Source organism: Mastomys coucha, unplaced genomic scaffold, assembly GCF_008632895.1.
Source record: "Mastomys coucha isolate ucsf_1 unplaced genomic scaffold, UCSF_Mcou_1 pScaffold21, whole genome shotgun sequence".
NCBI classification, from domain to species: Eukaryota; Metazoa; Chordata; class Mammalia; order Rodentia; family Muridae; genus Mastomys; species Mastomys coucha.
Genome location: NW_022196904.1, coordinates 9,939,156 through 9,958,576, shown reverse-complemented (window position 1 = coordinate 9,958,576; position 19,421 = coordinate 9,939,156). Strand labels below are relative to the sequence as shown.

Genomic DNA, 19,421 nt, shown 5'->3' with positions numbered 1-19,421 from the left:
GATTTTTAGACGAAAATTGATAATTATCCAACGTAAATAAATTGTTATAATTCATTTGTATACGTATTTTATATTTCATATAAACTTACGTATACACCCCACAACAATATATACTTCTATATCCCTTTTATGAGAAAAAATTATATATAAGTCACATGTTAATCTCACAATTTTTGCCCTATGTCTGCAGCAATAATTAAATTGTGTGCTGTAGTCACTATTTATCAAGTACTAAAATTAAACCTTAATTTGTATATTAATATATGGGTACATACATATATCAGAGCTTTCAATTGCTTATAATATTTAGACATTTTTAAAATATAATTTTGATTTCAAAATTAAAAGTAAAATTACACATGTGACTATTAATACCTTCTCAAGTTACCATTGCCTTAACATAAAAAACAACAAATATTAATTGGCTATTGCCTATATTATATTTCTATATTTGATGTTCCTAATCAGATGAAAACAGATTATGGAAATGACTATCACAGTCAACCATTTAAGACATTTTGTCAACAATTTAATGTTACCCATATTACTGGGATAATATATAATTCTCAGAGACAATAATTACTCAATGTGTACTTTGCACTTTGAGAATTTGATTTTTTAATATTATAAGGAGGGAGAATATACACTCTACTCCAAGGTTACCTCCAAAAGCATATCTCATTTTTTACTTGTTTTAAAAAGCATATTTTGCTTTTTGTTTGTTTTAAAAAGCATATTTCATTTTTTGTTTGTTTTGAAAAGCATATTTCATTTTTTGCCTGTTTTAAAGCTTGCCTTGCTTTTTGCTTGTTTTAAAAGGCATATATTGCTTTTGCTTGTTTAAAATATACATACACACACATATATATGTACATATATATGTATACATAGACATATACATATATGTGTGTGTGTATATATATATATATATATATATATATATATAAAAGCCCATTTTGTAGTGTCAAACTAGATGTATGTGTGCCCAAAGACGGGTAAGATGCTTGCCAGTAGATATTACAAACAGGTGATATTCATCAAAGCAACATGAAAATTCCCGTGCAGGACTGTGATTTATTGAGTATGCCTTTGTCCTGCTGTTTTCTAAATAAAAAGGGAGGAACTGTGACCCTCTTACAGCTAAGAGCTGATTCTATCAGACAGTGCCATCCACAGATAGCCATGCCTCTCTGCTCACCTCCTGCTAATAGCCACGCCTCTCTCCAAGTTCCAGTTACACCAGAAGTCCTGCCTCCAGAGACTGAAGATGAAACTGCTGATTGGGCCAAGTTTCTGATGAACATGGGGGAGGGGTTTTGCTTTACCTATTTACCTGTTTGCTTGTAACAAGGAGAATTCAATGAATGATGGCAGACTGAAAGTACACCATGTGTTGGTCTAATATTTTCAATCCCTTCCCACATTTCCAGTACCCCAAATTATTCGGGCCTTGCCTCCATTCCAGAAAACCTATTTGTATGAGTGGCTGCTGGCAGTCACAAGGGGGAAGTATCAGGTGCTAGATGGGACAGAGGAGAGGTACAGAGGGTCAGGAAATCGAAGAAAAATATTTAGCTGGGGCGATGAGGAACTGGGGATAGCCACTGGAGGATCGCAGACACCAGGGAAACAAGAGGCTCCCAGGACCCAACAGGGATGATTTTAGCAGAGAAGGGTAGATAGAACATGTAGAGACCACCTTGAGTAGATAGTGGATGGGATGGGGCCACACATCTGGTGGTAGGATGAGACCACATACCCAAGTCAAAGTTTATAACCCAGAAATGTTCCTGTCCAAAGGAAGCACAAGGACAAAAAATGGAACAGAGACTGAAGTATGGGCCATCTGAGGGCTGCCCCACCTGAGGATCCATTCTGTCTGCAGATACCAACCCTTACACTGTTGCCGTTGCCAAGAGGCACTTGCTGACAGGAGCCTGGTATGACTCTGTTCCTGCTCCTTGAGAGGTTCAGCTAGCAACTGACAAATACAGATGAGGATGCTTGGAGCCAACAATCCTACTGAGCTCAAGGACCTGGTAGGTGAGCTGGCAGAAGGACTGGAGGAGCTGAGGGGGATTGCAATCCCATCCAAAGAACAACATCAGCTGGCTGCACCACCCAGCGTTCCCAGGGATTAAACCGCCAACCAAGGGGTGAACAGAGAGGGATCCACGGCTCCAGAGACATAGGTAGCAGAAAATGGCCTTGTCTGACATCAATGGGAGGGGACACCCTTGGTCCTGTGGTGGTTTGATACCCCAGCTTAGGGGAATGCTGGAGGGGTAGGGCAGAAGAGGGTGAGTGGGTAAGTGACCAGACTCATAAAGGCAAAAAGGAGGGAGGTTGTGGGATGAAGTGCTTGTGAGGGGTAACCTGGAAGTAGGATATCATTTGAGATGTAAACCAATGGAATGATAAATAAAAAAAATCAATAAATATTATTCTTTTTTAAAAAAACAGGATAATGAGGAAAGATTCCAAGATTGATCTATGGTTCCCAAATGCCCATGCATGAATGTGCACATGAACAAACAGACCAAAATCAATTCCACTGATGCTCATCATGGAGACTCTCATGTTTATTGTGAAACCAGGAAGCTTGATTTCACAGCAATCCAGGATCTCCTTTTTTTAGACTTGTATTGGAGTTTTACCTCTACCACTTGTGCGATATGCCTCCAGAGGCCAGAAGATGGCACCACGACCCTGTGTAACTGGAATTATAGATGATTGTGAACTACTTTGTGAGTGCTAGTTATTGAATCAGGTCCAATGCACAAGCAACAAGTGTTCTTAACTATTAAGCCATTTGTCCCCCATGAGCGTTACCTTTTAAAATACTGATGAGAGGTCTCTTTGTGGCCATCCTAATGAAAACACAAGAGCCTGGCATCTCCACACCTCAAGTCTCCCCTCCAGCTATCTCCTGGACACAAGCCATGCCTAGCAGGTTATTGTTGTGTCCTTTTAAAAATTGAACAACTTTGTTACTAGTTATTGGTTTTATACATCTGAGAAAGATCCAAGGTTGAGGGAGGATTAATGCAATTTTAACAATATACTCTATCCACAAAAGCTATGAAATAGAATCAAACTAGTTCTCCATACACTGATGAGTGGATTTTTTTAAAAATGCGGGTAAATGGATGGACATTCTCTTTGGAAGAAATTGCAAAAACTGCTAATGTCACTGGGAACAAGTTAGAGTTGCTGGTGGTGAAGGCACCCACAGTGGCCTGGCGAGAGGATAGATAAGGTAGAGAAGCGGGTTCATATGACCTGCACATGCAGCTTCAAATGCTCCATTTGCAGCCGATCAAGCCTGCTATTTAATATCTAAGCTACCCTGTCCAGATAGCTCCCCTGAGCTCAGAGCAAAATGAAGGACTCTCTTTCCCTGCAAGACTTCCTCTTCTCTACCTTACTGGGGATCCCAACCCCCAGAGTCTACCTGAGGAGTGTCACATAATCTTTGGGAAAATTACAAGCTCAACTTCCTGGAAAGTCTATCCATGCAAATCTCCAGAACCTTCAACCTCAGCCAATGAAACTTCATCCTAGAGCAGAAAGCCATCCCACTTTCCTAGGTTTATATAGTTCTTGCTCACCCCAAATAAAGAGCACAAGCTGTTTTGTTGATTGTGATTTAAGAGAGCTGATTTCTGAAAGAGCTGTAGCATTGGCACCCCTAACCCCACACACATTGGCTCTACCCTCCATACCTCCACCTGACACCCAGCATTCATTACAGATTTTCATCCTTTCCTTTGCAGTGTATAAAAAATGACTCAGATCCTGGAACTCAGCTCCACTCCATCCTCCCCTGCTTGGTGTGCAGCAGTGCCTGGACTTCTAAAGGGAAGAAGCAAAAATGGAACCATAGTCAAGGAAGTGGAGGATTGTATTGAACTATGGTGCACCAGGTTCGAAACACCCTCCTCTAGTCTCCCAGAGTCCTACAGTCTCTCCCTCACCCAGAAAAGATTTCTGTGATCCCTGAAAATCATCACCGATCTGTATAAACCAGGATGGAGGTTAGGATGCTTCAGAGTAAAAACTTTCCTATCCATAAAAGCTACAGACTGACCCTTGATGGGGTGTGGTTACTTGGAGAAGGCACATGTGTAAGGTGGAGAAAGCTTGCCTAGCTGATTAATCAAGAGAAAATGGGTATGGGAACAGAGCGGTTTCCACCACATCTGCTTGAGTAGACCTTTTCTGACATTTTTTGAGAATGTGTCTGCAATAAAGGCCTTTGTTTTATTCAAAAACTATTTTGAGAAATATCAAATTGATAATTTAATGATTAAGCCAGGTGTGATTGTATACAACTTTAACTCCAGCACTTTGGAGGAGGAGGCAGAGAGGCAGGAGGATCCCTGTGAGTTAGAGTCCAGCCTGGTCTATAGAGTGACCTCAAGGATGGACAGCCAGGACTCCACAGAGAAACTCTGTCTCCAAAAAACTTAGTGATGCACCTGAAGCATGTAAGCCTTAATAACTTGGGGGTTGTTGTTGTTGTTTGTTTGTTCTGTCTGTTCATGACAGGGTTTCCCTGTGTAGCCCTCTGGCAATCTTGGAACACACTCTGTAGACCATACTGGCTTCAGAGATTCACCTGCCTGTGCCTTCAGATTACTAGGATTAAAAGTATGAACCTCTTCTGCCCAGCTGTAATTTTGTAATTTTTCTGTCTCTCCATCATGTATATCATCATTGTGTTTGTATACTTCCTACTGCCTTCTCTAATTTCCTTGCATCCTCATTGACCCCTATTTCCATTCCTTTTTTTTTTTCTGAAACTGAGTCTCACTGCAGTATTGGCTGGCCTTTGACTTGCTATGTAAAGCAGTCTGACTTTGTACTTAGAGAGCTCTCTGCCTCTGCCCCTATCTTACCCATGACCTTGCCAGTGGTCCTGCCTATACCTCCCAAGTACTGAGAATAAAGGGACCCACTACACCTAGCCACCCCTTCTCTTTTGCTGTCTTTTTTTTCGTATTTCAGGTCTTGAGGAGGTGAACACAACTATGGGGTGTTCATGGTTGTCACGGGCATGTCATAACCAGGAGACAGTGTTTCATGACACTGCTCCTTTGGACCATAGAGTCTTTGTCCTCTCTTCCCAGTGTTCCTGGGTATTGAAGAAGATATAATAGATGTCATGTTTATGTATCTAGAATTAATGAACAGTTATTCCAAGGACTTTGAACACTTGTGAATCCCTGCATTAAGCATCGCCTCTAATAAGATGTTTCTGTGATCTGGGTTAAACTGAGACTTGCCTGTGTATATAAGCATAAATACTTGGAAGGCAGATTAACTAGTGTTTTACAAAACTGAGCAATCTTAGAGTCAAATTCCATTTTTGAGCAAAGATCTAATACAACTAATCCATGCACTTTGAGGTCAAAATAAAACTCCAAGTGTGCTGTCCTATTTAGAATAAAACCTTAAAACACACCTTAAGAGAGGAAGGCACATGGTCTCCAGTGGAACAATTTGAGTGCCTTTGTGGCCCTGCTTGGAGTTCAGCTTCTGTTTTAATAGCTGTGATAATTACCACCACTGTCTTAAAACTTTTAATGTTTCCCTCACCCCTTAAGTTTACTTTCTGATATGGTTCATCTTGGGAAAACGCACAGCTTCAGAAATAGATTTTGCACTCTTGACATGTTAAAGTTATCTGAGAGAGCAGTGTTTTCCTCTAGGTACATCTAAGTAATGCACAGTAAACAAGTTCATTGATGCCATTGGTTTGTCACCCATGGTCCATGTCCACTGGGAAGAAAAGTCCTGTTATCCTGTCCTGATTTAGCCATGCCTCCTGCTAGGCAGCCTTTCCAAGACACATCCTATCTGTGGGATTCACACTGCCCTGAAGTGCTCAGAGCTCAGAGCTAGAGGAAGGTATGATGAGTTTCACACTGATTCTCTTCCCCGGTGTATCCTGTATTAAACTTTGGACTTTTTTCCTTCAGATTTCCTTTTCTCCTATTTTCCTTTCCAGGTATCTAAATTGTTATCTTTCTTGTTTTTCTTACCAGTCCTTGTCTTTAGTTCATAACATTTTCATTATTTTCCTACTTTTATATGCTTATGTACTTAGTAATTTATTTATTTGTGTCTGTTGAAGACATATTCCCACACCCTTTGTCCTTCTGTTTCCACCTAAACTATCTACACTTTCATTAGAGTTAATCTGATATAGCATATGTATTATAGTAAATAGTACATTTCTAATATTCCTTTGAACATTGCAGCTATATATGCTCATTAGTGTTTACACTTTTTTACCCATCAATTACTTCTGATTTTTTTGTGTTTTAGTTAAATTATGGACATACTAACAGGTAACAGGAATATAATGTTTTGGTGATGATTTATGACATATTTGAAATATCCTAGAAAACATAATACATTTAGTGTATTTAATCCAATTTGGGGTTTGTTGTTGTTGTTGATGATTCATTGAAGCTTTATGAAGTCTTATTGACAGATGCACATCCTATCTTTATACTGTATTATGAATTTGATTAAATGCACAAGCATAACTTTTATGACATTTGCCCATAATTCCCTACTGTATCACTCTGCCACTTCCATTTCTCACATATGGCTAAGAGTCTCCCCATTGGGTTTGTGATTTCTCCTTCAGATTCCATATATGATAATATGTGTCATGTATATCTTTGAGAGAGCCTCATTTCATATAACACAATTATCTACAATTCTGTTCATTTTCCTACAAATAATAAAAAAGTAACAGAAAAATATATTTCTTTGAGAATGTCCTCAATGCTGGGCCATGTGTTGTAACAACCAACTCTTTGTGTTCTGAATAACACAAGCTCTACACAAGGATTGAGTCCCCAAAATGACCCAAAGGTTCGACTCAAACAAATCCCAAGTGACAAATCTTTCATTGAGAATTGTTTTCTAATTTATTCTTTTCTTTTACATGTACAGTGATTTGCTTGCCTGCATGTTTGTGAAGTGTGTGCATGTCTGGAGCCACAGAGGCAGGAAGAAGGTATCAGATCCCCTGGATATGGCCTTACAGTTGTAAGCCTCCAAGTGAGTGCTGGGCTCTGCTCTGAGTTCTCTGGAAGAGCAGCTGGTTCTCTGAACCACTGAACCATCTTTCATCTCTGTTGTGAATTGAAAGATAAGTATTTGGAAAAGTTTAAAAGTACAACCAAAGCTCCAAAAGTGTTCAGATATGTATGTTACTATCTATTCGGGAAAGATTAGAACTTTCAAATGGGGTTTTAAAAATATACAATGTGGGGTGGAGAGATGGATCAGGAGTTAAGAGCACTAGCTGTTCTTCCAGTGGTCCTGAGTTAAATTCCTAACAACTACTTGGTGGTTCACAACCATCTGCAATGGGATCTGACGCTCTCTTCTTGTGTGTCTGAAGACAGCTGTAGTGTCCTCATATACATTAAAGACAAAAATAAATCTTTAAGAAATTATACAATGTGATCTACTGAAAAAAAGCACTTTGTAACCTCCAAGTTTGCCTTTCAGGCCATTGACGTTCTGCTTCTTAGTATAACAGTACTCAGAAAATCTTCACTTTGAGCCCACCTGCTTCAATACTTTCTATCCTCTGAGGCTATCCTCCCTGGAATGCAGTTCCTGCCGGTACTGCATCTGGATCTGAGACACGAGGGAGTTGGACCTTTCTCTAATCTTCTCTCCTCCTGAAGTGTCAGTCAGTGTATTTTCCCACAAATGTCAGTATGTAATTAGCTTTATACTTCAATCTGATTTGTTTTGACTGAAGGCATGACTGAGATGTTGTTTCCAAGCTACACACTCTTGGGGGTTTTCTTCCTATCTGAGTTCTGTGTGGGAGTCATAGGGAACTCATTGCTCTTCGTGCTGTATGTGTACAAATTCTTAGAAAAAGCTCGCTTTAACAGACCGATCGATCCCATTTTCATGCACCTGATGATAGTCAATATGTTGACAATCATATTCGCTATGATACCATATATCACATCATCCTTTGGAGTGCCCAATTTTCTGAATGATTCTGGCTGTAAGACCTTTGTGTATGTCTACAGAGTCACCCGTGCTATGTCCATCTCTACCACTTCTATTCTAAGCACATTCCAAGCCATCACCATCAGTCCCAGTAATTCTAAGTGGGCGTGGTTTAAGCCTAAACTCTCCTTGTGGACTTTTTGCTCCTTCTTGTTTTCCTGGTTCATCAACATGGTCATATATGTGCACGTCATTGAGACCATAATAACAAAAATAAATTACACTGATGTTGAATTTGGATATTCTCATGTTTACTGTAGAAATCTTCCAGTCCAGTACCCCAATCCAGGATTATTCTTGAGTGTAATCATAAAAAGAGACCTGCTCTTTCTGGCCATCATGATATGGACCAGCCTCTACATGGTGACCCTCCTCTACAAGCACCGAAAGAGAGTTCAGCATCTCCGCAACCCAACCCTGCCCTCCCAGTCTTCTTCTGAACACAAAGCCACTCACACAATCTTGTTGCTTGTGAACTGTTTTGTGTTCTTTTATTTGTTGAACAACGTTGCCAGTATTTATAAGATTTATAGACGTGAACGAATGCCAACTTTGGGGGCAATTATTGCAATTGTGGCATCATTTTACCCTACTCTATGCCCACTTTTACTGATGAACACTAATAAAATTATTTCACAGTTTATTCCTTCCTTGCCAATATTGAAAATTACCTGTTTTCAAACAGCAATTGGTCCTGGGCATATACCCAAAAGATGCTCCAACATGTAATAAGGACACATGCTCCACCATGTTCATAGCAGCCTTATTTGTAATAGCCAGAACCCGGAAACAACCCAGATGTCCCTCAACAGAGGAGTGGATACAGAAATTGTGGTACATCTACACAATGGAGTACTACTCAGCTATTAAAAACAATGAATTTATGAAATTCATAGGGAAATAGATGGACCTGGAGAATATCATCCTGAGTGATGTAACCCAATCACAAAAGAACATACATGGTATGCACTCTCTGATAAGTGGTTATTAGCCCAGAAGTTTGTAATACAGGAAGAAAAACCCACAAACCACAAGAAACTCAAGAAGAAGGAAGACCAAAAGGTGGACATTTCATTCCTTCTTAAAAGGAGGAACCAAATACCCACAGAAGGAGTTGCAGAGATTAACTATGAAGCAGAGACTGAAGGAAGGGCAAGCCACCCTAAATATAGCTATCTCCTGAGAGGCTCTGACAGTACCTGACTAATACAGATGTAGAGGCTCACAGCCATCCATTGAACTGAGTACAGGGTCCCCAGTGAAGGAGTTAGAGAAAGGACCAATGGAAATGAGGGGTTTGCAGCGCCTTAGAATGAACAACAATATGAACTAAGTAGTACCCTCAGAGCTCCCAGGGTCTCAACCACCAACCAAGGACTGCACATGGAGGGGTCTGATTGTTCTGGCAGCATGTGTATAGTAGAGGATTGCAAGTTCGATCATCAATAGGAGGAGAGGACCTCGGCCCTGTGAAAGTTCTGTGCCCCAGTGTAGGGGAATGCCAGGGCAAATAAGTGGGAGAGGGTGGGGAGGCAGTCATGGGGAAGGGGGAGGCAACAGGGGTTTGTTCTTGTTGTTTTTGTTTGTTTCTTTGTTTTTTTTGGAGGGGAAACTTGGAAAGAGAAATTTACACGTAAATAAAGAAAATATCTAATAAAAAAGAAAGAAAGAAACAAACAAACAAAAACAAAGAGCAGTTGGTGACTGATATATGTCCAGCTGTTCTCTTTAACAAATATGTCTCTCTAGTGATTTTTGTGATATGTTGGAATTTGTATGGCTCTTGAGTCCTTGGTGTGGTCCCAATTAGAATTCTCATAAGTTGTACATTTTCAAGTTTTAGATTTTTAATATTTCATATCAATAAAAATGCAGCCACACCATTTCAACAATTTTCATATTTACTGCCCATTGAAATTGTAATACTTTGGAGCTTGTAAAATAAAACCTGCTCTTGTTACTCTTCACATAAGTGCCATCACAAACACACACACATATTTTGTTCACAAGACCATATACACATACCTGCACACACAAAGATAAACAGATAAAATAGACAGGTAGGTAGGTAGACAGATAGAGGATAGGTTTTTCAAAGTTTTTTTTTTTTATTTTGACACTTTGAGAAGTCTTTTTTTTTTTCACTTTTATTTTGTTTTGTTTTGTTTTGTTTTGTTTTTTTTGAGACAAGGTCTCTTTAGATATCCCTGGCCTTTGCTGGAACTCACAATGTAGACCAGGCTAGACTTGAACTCAGGAGATATGAGTACCTCTGCTTCTGAGGGCTGGGAATGAAGGCATACCTCACCACACCAGACTATTTTATAAATGTCTTTATTCTATTCTGAGATTCTTTTGGGTTTGTTGAAAGAAGATTACTTTTTTGCTTTTTCTAGGGTGTAGTTTCCCTCCTTGTGATGATGTTTTCCATCTATGATCCTTTGTAGGGCTGGAATTCTGGAAAGATATTGTCTAAATTTGGTTTTGTCATGGAATATATTGGTTTCTCCATCTATGGTAATTGAGAGTTTTGCTGGGTATAGTAGCCTGGGCTGACATTTGTGTTGCCTTAGAGTCTGTATAAAATCTGTCCAGGATCTTCTAGCATCCATAGTCCGTGTTGAGAAATCTAGTGTAATTGTGATAGGTCTGCCTTTATCTGTTACTTGATCTTTTTTTCTTACTGCTTTTTATATTTTCTTTATATTGTGCATTTGGTGTTTTGAGTATGTGTGTGTGTGTGCATGTGCGTGTGCATGTGCATGTGCATGTGTATGTGTGTATCCCTATGGTAAATAACTTTGAATAATTTAATGTGTACTTTAAATGTCAAAGTAACACTTTCTTTCTCCTGGGAGAAATGAGACAACAATTGAAAACATTTCTTATGGCTTTACTTTCAGGTTTCATGCTTTTGAAGCATACAATTCTTAATTCAGGAATTTTTATTTCAAGTGGAAAGAATCATATTGTATACATTCTTTAAATTTTGTCATCATTTTTATTATATGTCCTGTTCTACATGCACATATGTCTATGCAACATATGCATGGAATGCCTGCAGGGACCAGGAGAAAGTGTTAAATACCCTAACTACAATTAAAGATGCCTATTAGTAGCTGTGTATGTGCTGGAATCTAATGCTCTGCAAGAGCCAGTGCTTCTAATTATTGAGTCATCTCTCCAAGTCCATATTCTACAAATTATTAAGGGATGTAAGATTTATGTTGGAAAACATAATTTTGAAGTTTTAAAACACATTTAAAAATAATGTCTTATTTATTTTTGAGAATTCTATACAATTTCTTCTGACCATCTTCATCTTCCTTCTCTGCTTTCTCGTAGATCCTATTTTACCTCCCCCAAAACAATGCATCATGAATTTCCTCTCTCTCTCTCTCTCTCTCTCTCTCTCTCTCTCTCTCTCTCTCTCTCTCTCTCTCTCTCTCTCTCTCTGTCTGTCTCTTTCTCTCCCCCTTGTTTATGTCTGTCTGCCTGTCTACCTGTCTGCCTGTCTGTCTTTATCTATGTATCTCACTCTTTCTCACAATTTCATTTAAAAGGTGAGTAAAAGACAGGTATAGTGACTCACATATTTAATCTCAGTACTCAGGAGATAGAGGCAGACAGATCTCTGTAAGTTTGAGGCCAGCTTCGTCATATCATGTGCAAGGACAGCCAGTGTTACATAGAGAGAACCTGTTTTAAAAAAAAGTTGACCAAATCTAGTTTCTGTCAACCTTGGCATGGAGCCTACCCTTGAGTGAAGTGGATATGCTTTCCACTTCACTCAAAAAAGAAACTAATTTTTCCTCTCCCAATAGCAAACAAATTACAATAGCTCCTTAGCTAGGAATGGGATGTCCTGACCTCTTCCCCTTGTCTATGTTAGGATTTATCTGCCTTGAGATTGTGCAGGCTTTTTTGCAGACTATCATGACCTCTGTGAGCTAATATGTGCATCTACTGTGTTATGCTGGGAAATACTGGCTCCTTGAAACCATTCACCACCTCTGAATCTTAACCACCTGTCATAGTTAAGATTTTAATTGCTGTGAAGAGACAACATGACCAGTGCAAATCTTATAAAGGAAAACATTTAATTGGGGCTAGCTTACAGTTTCAGAGGTTTAGTCCATTCTTGACATGGTAGGAAATGTAGTGGTATGCAGGCAGACATGGTTCTGGCAAAGGATGAAAGTTCTACATCTTGATCTGTAGGCAGCAGGAGAGACTGTGTGTTACACTGTGTGCTACACTAGCTATAGCTTGAGCATAGGAGACTTCAAAGCCAGCCTCCACAGTGACACACTTCCTAATAAAAGACCACATCTAATAGTGCCATTATCCATAGGCCAAGGATTCAAACACATGAATCTATTGGGATTATTCGTATTCGAACCACCACAACATTTTTCCAACTCCTATTCCTTATATATTCCTTAAATGAAGAATGTAACAAAGATTTCTCATTTAAGGTTGAGTCTAACAAGTACCAGACCTTAGTACAGCTGACTCCATTGTGGAAGTACTATTCAGGCCATAATACTTAGCATACAGACAGCAACATCAGGCAAAATGAAAAGAAGTGGCTAATCTACCCAAGTCTATACTTCTTGGAAAGTCTTTACATGCATCAACCTTGTTTTTGACTTTTGTAGTTCCACCTCTGGCTAACTGTTCTTGTTCATTGAAGTATATCATCAGAGGATATGGTTTATGTGCTTAAAAGTTCAGCCTGAGAGAGACTGTGGGCTACATTGAAATCCTGAACATCAGTTTAGTTACTAGTCAGCTAGTAACGACTTTCTATTGGCTTTAGCCTGTGCCTGAATAGTCTTCTCTGGTAGATTCCCCACAACACTCCAAATACTCCAAAGTCTCTTGGTTCTGCTCATTGACCAGCTGTGGGTCTCTGTGTTAATTGCCATCTACATTGAGGAGAATCTTCTCTGATGAGGGTGTGTGGATGTAGCAATAAGTAATTAGGCATCATTTTATTGTTGTGACCTGTTGCCAGAAAAAACACAGATCACATAGTGCAAGGCACTGTGAGATGACCATGGTCTTGATAGTCATGGACTCTTAGCACTTTGAAACTGAAACTTCCCAATAGTCTTATGAGTTGCATTGTTCATGGTGTCTTATCAGAGCAATGGGAAATTAACCAAAATTACAGTAAATACTTGAGCCATAGAATCTGTATAAGTCAAGTGGGTACTGACCTGGAATTTTTGTTCCTACTGGCTAGTCTTTATGGTGCTGGAAGGGAATATATGTGCTACTAGAGGTGAAAAGTGACTTTCAAGGTCACCCAGTTGTAAAACCAGTGAAATACAATAACAACCTGTCTGGCAAGAGTTGCATCCTGATGCAGTACTGACATGATAGTTATGGGTGTAAGTAACCATTTTATGACTAGATTTCAGGCCCAGTTCATGAGGATGAGGTAGAAGCCATACCTGACACTATTAACTCACAGACTGAGAACCTGTGACTAGGTAGGGTATAATCTCTAAGAGAAAACCTATTACTACAACCTTACTAAATGAACATAGCCTTGAATGATTTCCAATGGTTTACTTCTTTACCTGTATATCAGTGTATCTCTCGATCCTCATCAAGGAAGCATTTTCTTTCAGTAGATAGCAATGAACACAGAAAGCCACAAATAACACATGGTAAATAAGAGACTTTGTTGTAGGCATAAATTTGTTGTAGGCATGTATTTCTCAACTTTCTTTAATAAGTACTCAACCTCCCCTCTAGTCCAACACCCATCAAGGGTAGTGGAAAAGAAAAGGTATTATTAGGACACTGAGAAGTAGACCTGATTAGAAAGAGTTCTTTGGGGGAAGTTCAATCTTTGTTGTCAGAATATCAGCCATTCATTTGAGTAGCAAACATTAAATATGAACCAGCAACTGCAGCCCTATCACCACTCACAAACCAGCAACGGTAATTCAGTCTAGAAATGTGAGATTCACCAACCAGCCTGAGTCATTCTTTCCGTGGCATCACCACAAGGGGAGCTCAGCAGCACAATGTAAGGTGAACCAATCCATGTGTATCATTAGCAAAGAATGGTGAGGTGGAGCAAAGTGAACCAGTGTTTGAGCTCCCATTGTCTGTGGGATCATATTATATTCCTTCTGAATATCATGTGTCCTTTTGCATGTTTGCTATAGCAAAGCATCCTTTCAATTGTGTCTGCTTCAGGAAAACCTCCTGTCTCATGTCTGCTTTAGCAAAACATTCTTTCACCTGTGTGATCCAGCAAAACATTGTTTGACGACATAACTGACTTTCCAAAGAAACCAGAAGATTCCACTTCACTTCGTGTAGTGATATGTATACTAAAGTCTGACTTCAAAAAATTTCTGCCTTTAAATGAAATGTATAGGAAAGCCTTTGTGTCTGACATGGGTGGAATGTTTCAGGAAAGCCTTTGCCATTTTTAGGTCAGTCAGTAGCGGCTGAGAAATTGCTTTGCTAATGTTTGAACCTTGAAGAAATGTTGCCTTTCTGGAAAGTCTGAATGTGGTGCTACATGAGAACTTGCAGCTGCACAAATCTTGGGCCTCATGGCAAACCTGGAGTTCTTACATGTAATTGTGGCTAGCCATGGTCAAGAGGAACTGAGAATTGTGTGGGTTGTCTATTTTTATGAGCAACAAAGGGCAAAATAGCTTTGGTATCTGGAACCTTTCTCAGCCCCAAATTAACCTTGTATGATGTTTGAATAAAGTAACTGGAGTGAGCTAGCTTGGTAGCCATCATCCCCGAGAAGCTGTACCCATCTGCTTCTTCAGATAAATGAAGGCTTAGCATCTTGGTGACCTTCTCTCTCTACTAAGGCACCTACAACCAATATCAATCAATAGCTTCAAAGTGCTCATCCCTAAATAGGAAATACATAACACACCCCTTCCCTCAAGACTCAAAGATTACTTAAGAAGTGGGAACAGAAAGACTCTTAAGAGCCAAAGGTGATGGATATTTCCAAGGAAGCTAAGTTTTGGACATAAGAGAACCCATGCACATACTAATTCACAGCATTACAAGATGAGGGCAGGCTCAAGACAGACAAAAATCCTAGTGTAGAAGGAAAGAGTAAGCACATAGACCCCCCCCATAACTAGAAAAGTATTGGAATTTGATAGCCAATTGGGAAGATGGAATTGTTTTCATTAGTCTGCGGCCTCTGTTATACTGACCACACTATAGGACAGGTGTGCTTTCAAGCTGCTAGTGTATGCTCTCACCAGTTTCTTTTTTGGAGATACTTAGAGCTACAAGTTTTCCTCTCGCTCATTCTCACTGCTTTCATTGTGCCCCAAAAGCACAGAATACCCAAGATACAATTCACAGACCACATAGAGCTCAAGGAGAAGGGAGACCAAAGTGTGGATGCTTCGGTCCTTCTTAGAAGAAGGAACAAAATACTCATGGGAGGAAATAGAGAGACAAAGTGTGGAGCAGAGACTGAAGGAAAGGAATGTATGTCCATCCCATATATATTCATCAAACCCAGACACTATTGTGAATGCCAAAAAGTGCTTGGTGACAGGAGCCTGATATAGCTGTCTCCTGAGAGGATCTGCCAGTGCCTGAAAAATACAGTGGTGGATGATCATAGTCAACCATAAGACTGAGCACAGTGTCTCCAATTGTGGAGTTAGAAAAAGTATTGAAGGGGCTGAAGAGGGTTGCAACCCCTTAGGAAGAACAACAATATCAAAAAACCATACACCCCAGAACTCCCAGGGACTAAACTGCCAACCAAAGAGTACACATGAAGGGACCCACAGCTCCAGCCGCATATGTAGCAGAGGATTGTCTTGTTGGGCATTAATGGGAGGAGAGGCCCTTTGTCCTGTGAAGGCTCTATGCCAAAGTGTAGGGAAATGCCAGGGTGAAGAGGCGGGAGTGGATAGGTGAATGGGGGAATACACTTATAGATTCAGAGGAGGTGGGATGTGATAGGGCATTTCTGGGGCAAAACCAGGAAATTCCAAATAATCATAAAAATTATTTTAGAAACAATTTGTATTTATCTCGTTGCTAAGCTGTGAAGTCTTCAATCAGTTTTCAAGGTTTGTTGACATAGGTTGCCATGATCTCATATATTTAGCTGAGAGACAGAAGGAAAAATTAATACATTCTTGTGATTAAACACAACATACTAGCAAAAGGGAATTAACTACAACTTCAAAAATACATTCTTATGAGGTGCTCTAACATGCCCATGATCAGAGGTGTGGAGGACACAAAACATGGCCCAACACTGGGAGTAACTGGGACAAGCAAGACCCAGGCACACAGGAACTCCACCTACCCAGTAGCACTGGTTCTTTTCCATCTGTCTGGGACAGTGCCCCAAGCAGACGTTTGGTGCAAACTCTGCAGCCAGTCCCACAGCACTCAGAGGAAGCTCTACTCCCAGGCACTCTAACAAGCCCAGGATCACAGGATCCCAGAATCACAGGATCACAGAGAAAGCTTGATTCTGAGGAGTTCTGACACAACAAGGATCACAGGATGGATAAGATAGGTTCCAGTCAGATTTTGCAAGGGCAGGTAGCACTAGAGATAACCAGATGGCAGGAAGCAAGCATAAGAAAATAAGTAACACAAACCAAGGTTACTTGGCATCATCGGAACCCATTTCTCCAACCATAGCAAATCCTGGACACACCATCACACTGGAAAAGCAAGATTCAGATCTAAAATCACTTTTCATGATGATGATACAGGACTTTAGAAAGACATAAATAACACCCTCAAAGAAATACAGGAGAACACAGGTAAACAACTGAAGCCCTTCAAGAGGAAACACAAAAATCCCTTAAAGAACTACAGGAAAATACAATCAAACAGGTGAAGGAAATGAAAAAAACCATCCAGAATCTAAAAATGGAAATAGAAAAAATAAAGAAATCAGAAAGACAACCCTGGTCATACAAAACCTAGGAAAGAAATCAGGAGTCATTGATGCAAACATCACCAACAGAATAGATAGAAGAGAGAATCACAGGGGCAGAAAACACCATAGAAAACATTGAAACAACAGTCAAAGAAAATGCAAAAAGCAAAAAGCTCCTACCCCAATACATTCAGGAAATCCAGGACGCAATGAGAAGACAAAACCTAAGGATAACAAGTATAGAAGAGAGTGAAGACTCCCAATGTAATGGGCCAGTAAATATATTCAACAAAATTATAGAAGAAAACTTCCTTAACCTAAAGAAAGAGAAGCCAATGAACCTACAAGAAGCCTATAAAACTCCAAATAGACTGGACCAGAAAAGAAATTCCTCCCATCACATAATAATAAAAACACTAAATGTACTAAACAAAGAAAGAATATTAAAAGCAGTAAGGGAAAATGGTCAAGTAACATACAAAGGCAGACCTATCAGAATTATATCAGATTTCTCACTAGAGACTATAAAAGCTAGAAGATCCTGGGCAGATGTCATACAGACCCTATGAGAACACAAATGCCAGCCCAGGCTGCTATACTCTGCTAAACTCTCAATTACCATAGATAGAGAAGCCAAGATATTCGATGACAAAACAAAACTTATACAATATATTTCCACAATCCAGCTCTACAAAGGATAATAGATGGAAAACACCAACATAAGGAGCAAAACTACACCCTAGAAGAAGCAAGAAGGTAATCTTTCAACAAATTCACACAAACCTAATTCCACCTCTTACAACAAAAACAACAGGAAGTGACAATTACTTTTTCTTAATACCTTAATAGGAAAATTAATATTACCAACATATCCTAATCGATTGAAATCCAAAAATATGAGAAATTAGAAATTTGTTGACTGTCATCCAATGGCCTCTCTAATTTGGTAATTGGAGAAATAGGTCCAATATTGTATAATCCTTATACACTTACTACTTGTTTGTACGTCACAGTGTCTTGCTGTGTATCACATAATGGTCTTGAAATCAGGCTTCTCCTATCTCAGCCTCTCTATTAGTATGATTGTTTATTTGATGTTTTTATACTATACTATGGTTTTCAGAACATCTTACATATTTCAAAATATTTATATAGCCTAAAGAGGCATAGACAATTAACTTGAGAGGTGGCTTATAAGAGAACAACAAAGAGTGAGACTGAATGCTTTGCTTGACATTTGTAGCTCTTGTATCAAGTTTGAAGAAGAGGACTTTATAAGTTCCTCTTTCTCTGAGATGAATGCTTTTCCAAATTATCACAGCTAATGAGCCAAATTCTTACCCTTACCTAATGTCTGTGCCACCCTCCAAGCAGAACCATTGCTCACTGAAAGAGTTAATGAATGATTTTATGAATAGACCATCTTAATACACACACCATTTCTTAAATAAATGTAACCTGTTCTCTCTGGGCTGAGAATAAAGTCACTCACTCAAGTCAAATAGCTTTGACCATAGCAGGAGGTCTATATCCTCACTCCAGGTGATCTAACAAGCCCAGGATCCCAGGATCCCAGAATCACAGGATCACAGAGACAGCTTGACTCTGAGGAGTTCTGACACAACAAGGATCACAGGAAGGACAGGCTCCAGTCAGATTTAGCAAGGGTAGGTAGCACTAGAGTTAACCAGATGGTGGGGGGCAAGCATAAGAAAATAAACAACACAAACCAAGGTCACTTGCCATCATCAGGAGGCCTACAATTCATTCCTTGGCGTAGCAGAACTGTCAACTCTCAGCTTAGCTAAGATGGAGGTAAAATCCTTTGGTGATATGAGGGTCATGGAAGGACAGCCTAATTACAATGAAATCCAATGTCTAAAATTTGTTCTTATTTGGGCTTGTACCACAGTAAGAGCCAAGATTTTAAGCTTTATTAAATACAAAACAAACAAAAAACTTTATATATTTATGTTCACTTAAAAAATACTAGTAGTAGTCCCAGGCGCTCTGACACACCCAGGATCAAGGTAAGCAGGAACCAACATCTGTCCCAACACTGGAAGTAACTGGGACCAGCAGGACCAGGCACACAGGAACTCCACCAGCCCAGTGACTTGGGTTCCTTTCAGTCTGTCTGGGCTGGGGTCCAGAGCAGACCTTGGGCGCAAGCTCTGCAGCCAGTCCCACAACACCCAGAGGAAGCTCCACTCCCAGGTACTCTGACACACCCAGGATCAGAGGTGTGCTGACACACCCAGGACCAGAGGTAAGCAGGAACCAACATCTGTCCCAACACTGAGAGTAACTGGGAACAGCTTGACCAGACACACAGGAACTCTGCCAGCCCAGTGACTCAGGTTCCTTTTGGCCTGTCTGGGTTAGTGTTCTGAGCAGACCTTGGGCACAAGCTCTGCAGCCAGTCCCACAACACACA

The 19,421-nt window shown here is 39.8% G+C and overlaps 1 protein-coding gene across 1 annotated transcript in view; it reads left to right on the top strand.

Annotated features, from left to right (window-relative positions):
* Positions 1-7,806: 7,806 nt before the first annotated feature.
* LOC116100271 (vomeronasal type-1 receptor 90-like) overlaps positions 7,807-19,421 on the top strand; it is a 14,125-nt gene continuing 2,510 nt past the window's right edge. Inside the window, exon 1 of the mRNA XM_031384102.1 lies at positions 7,807-8,749. Within this exon, the coding sequence (XP_031239962.1) occupies positions 7,807-8,749 (943 nt within the window). The remainder of the gene's footprint in view (positions 8,750-19,421) is intronic.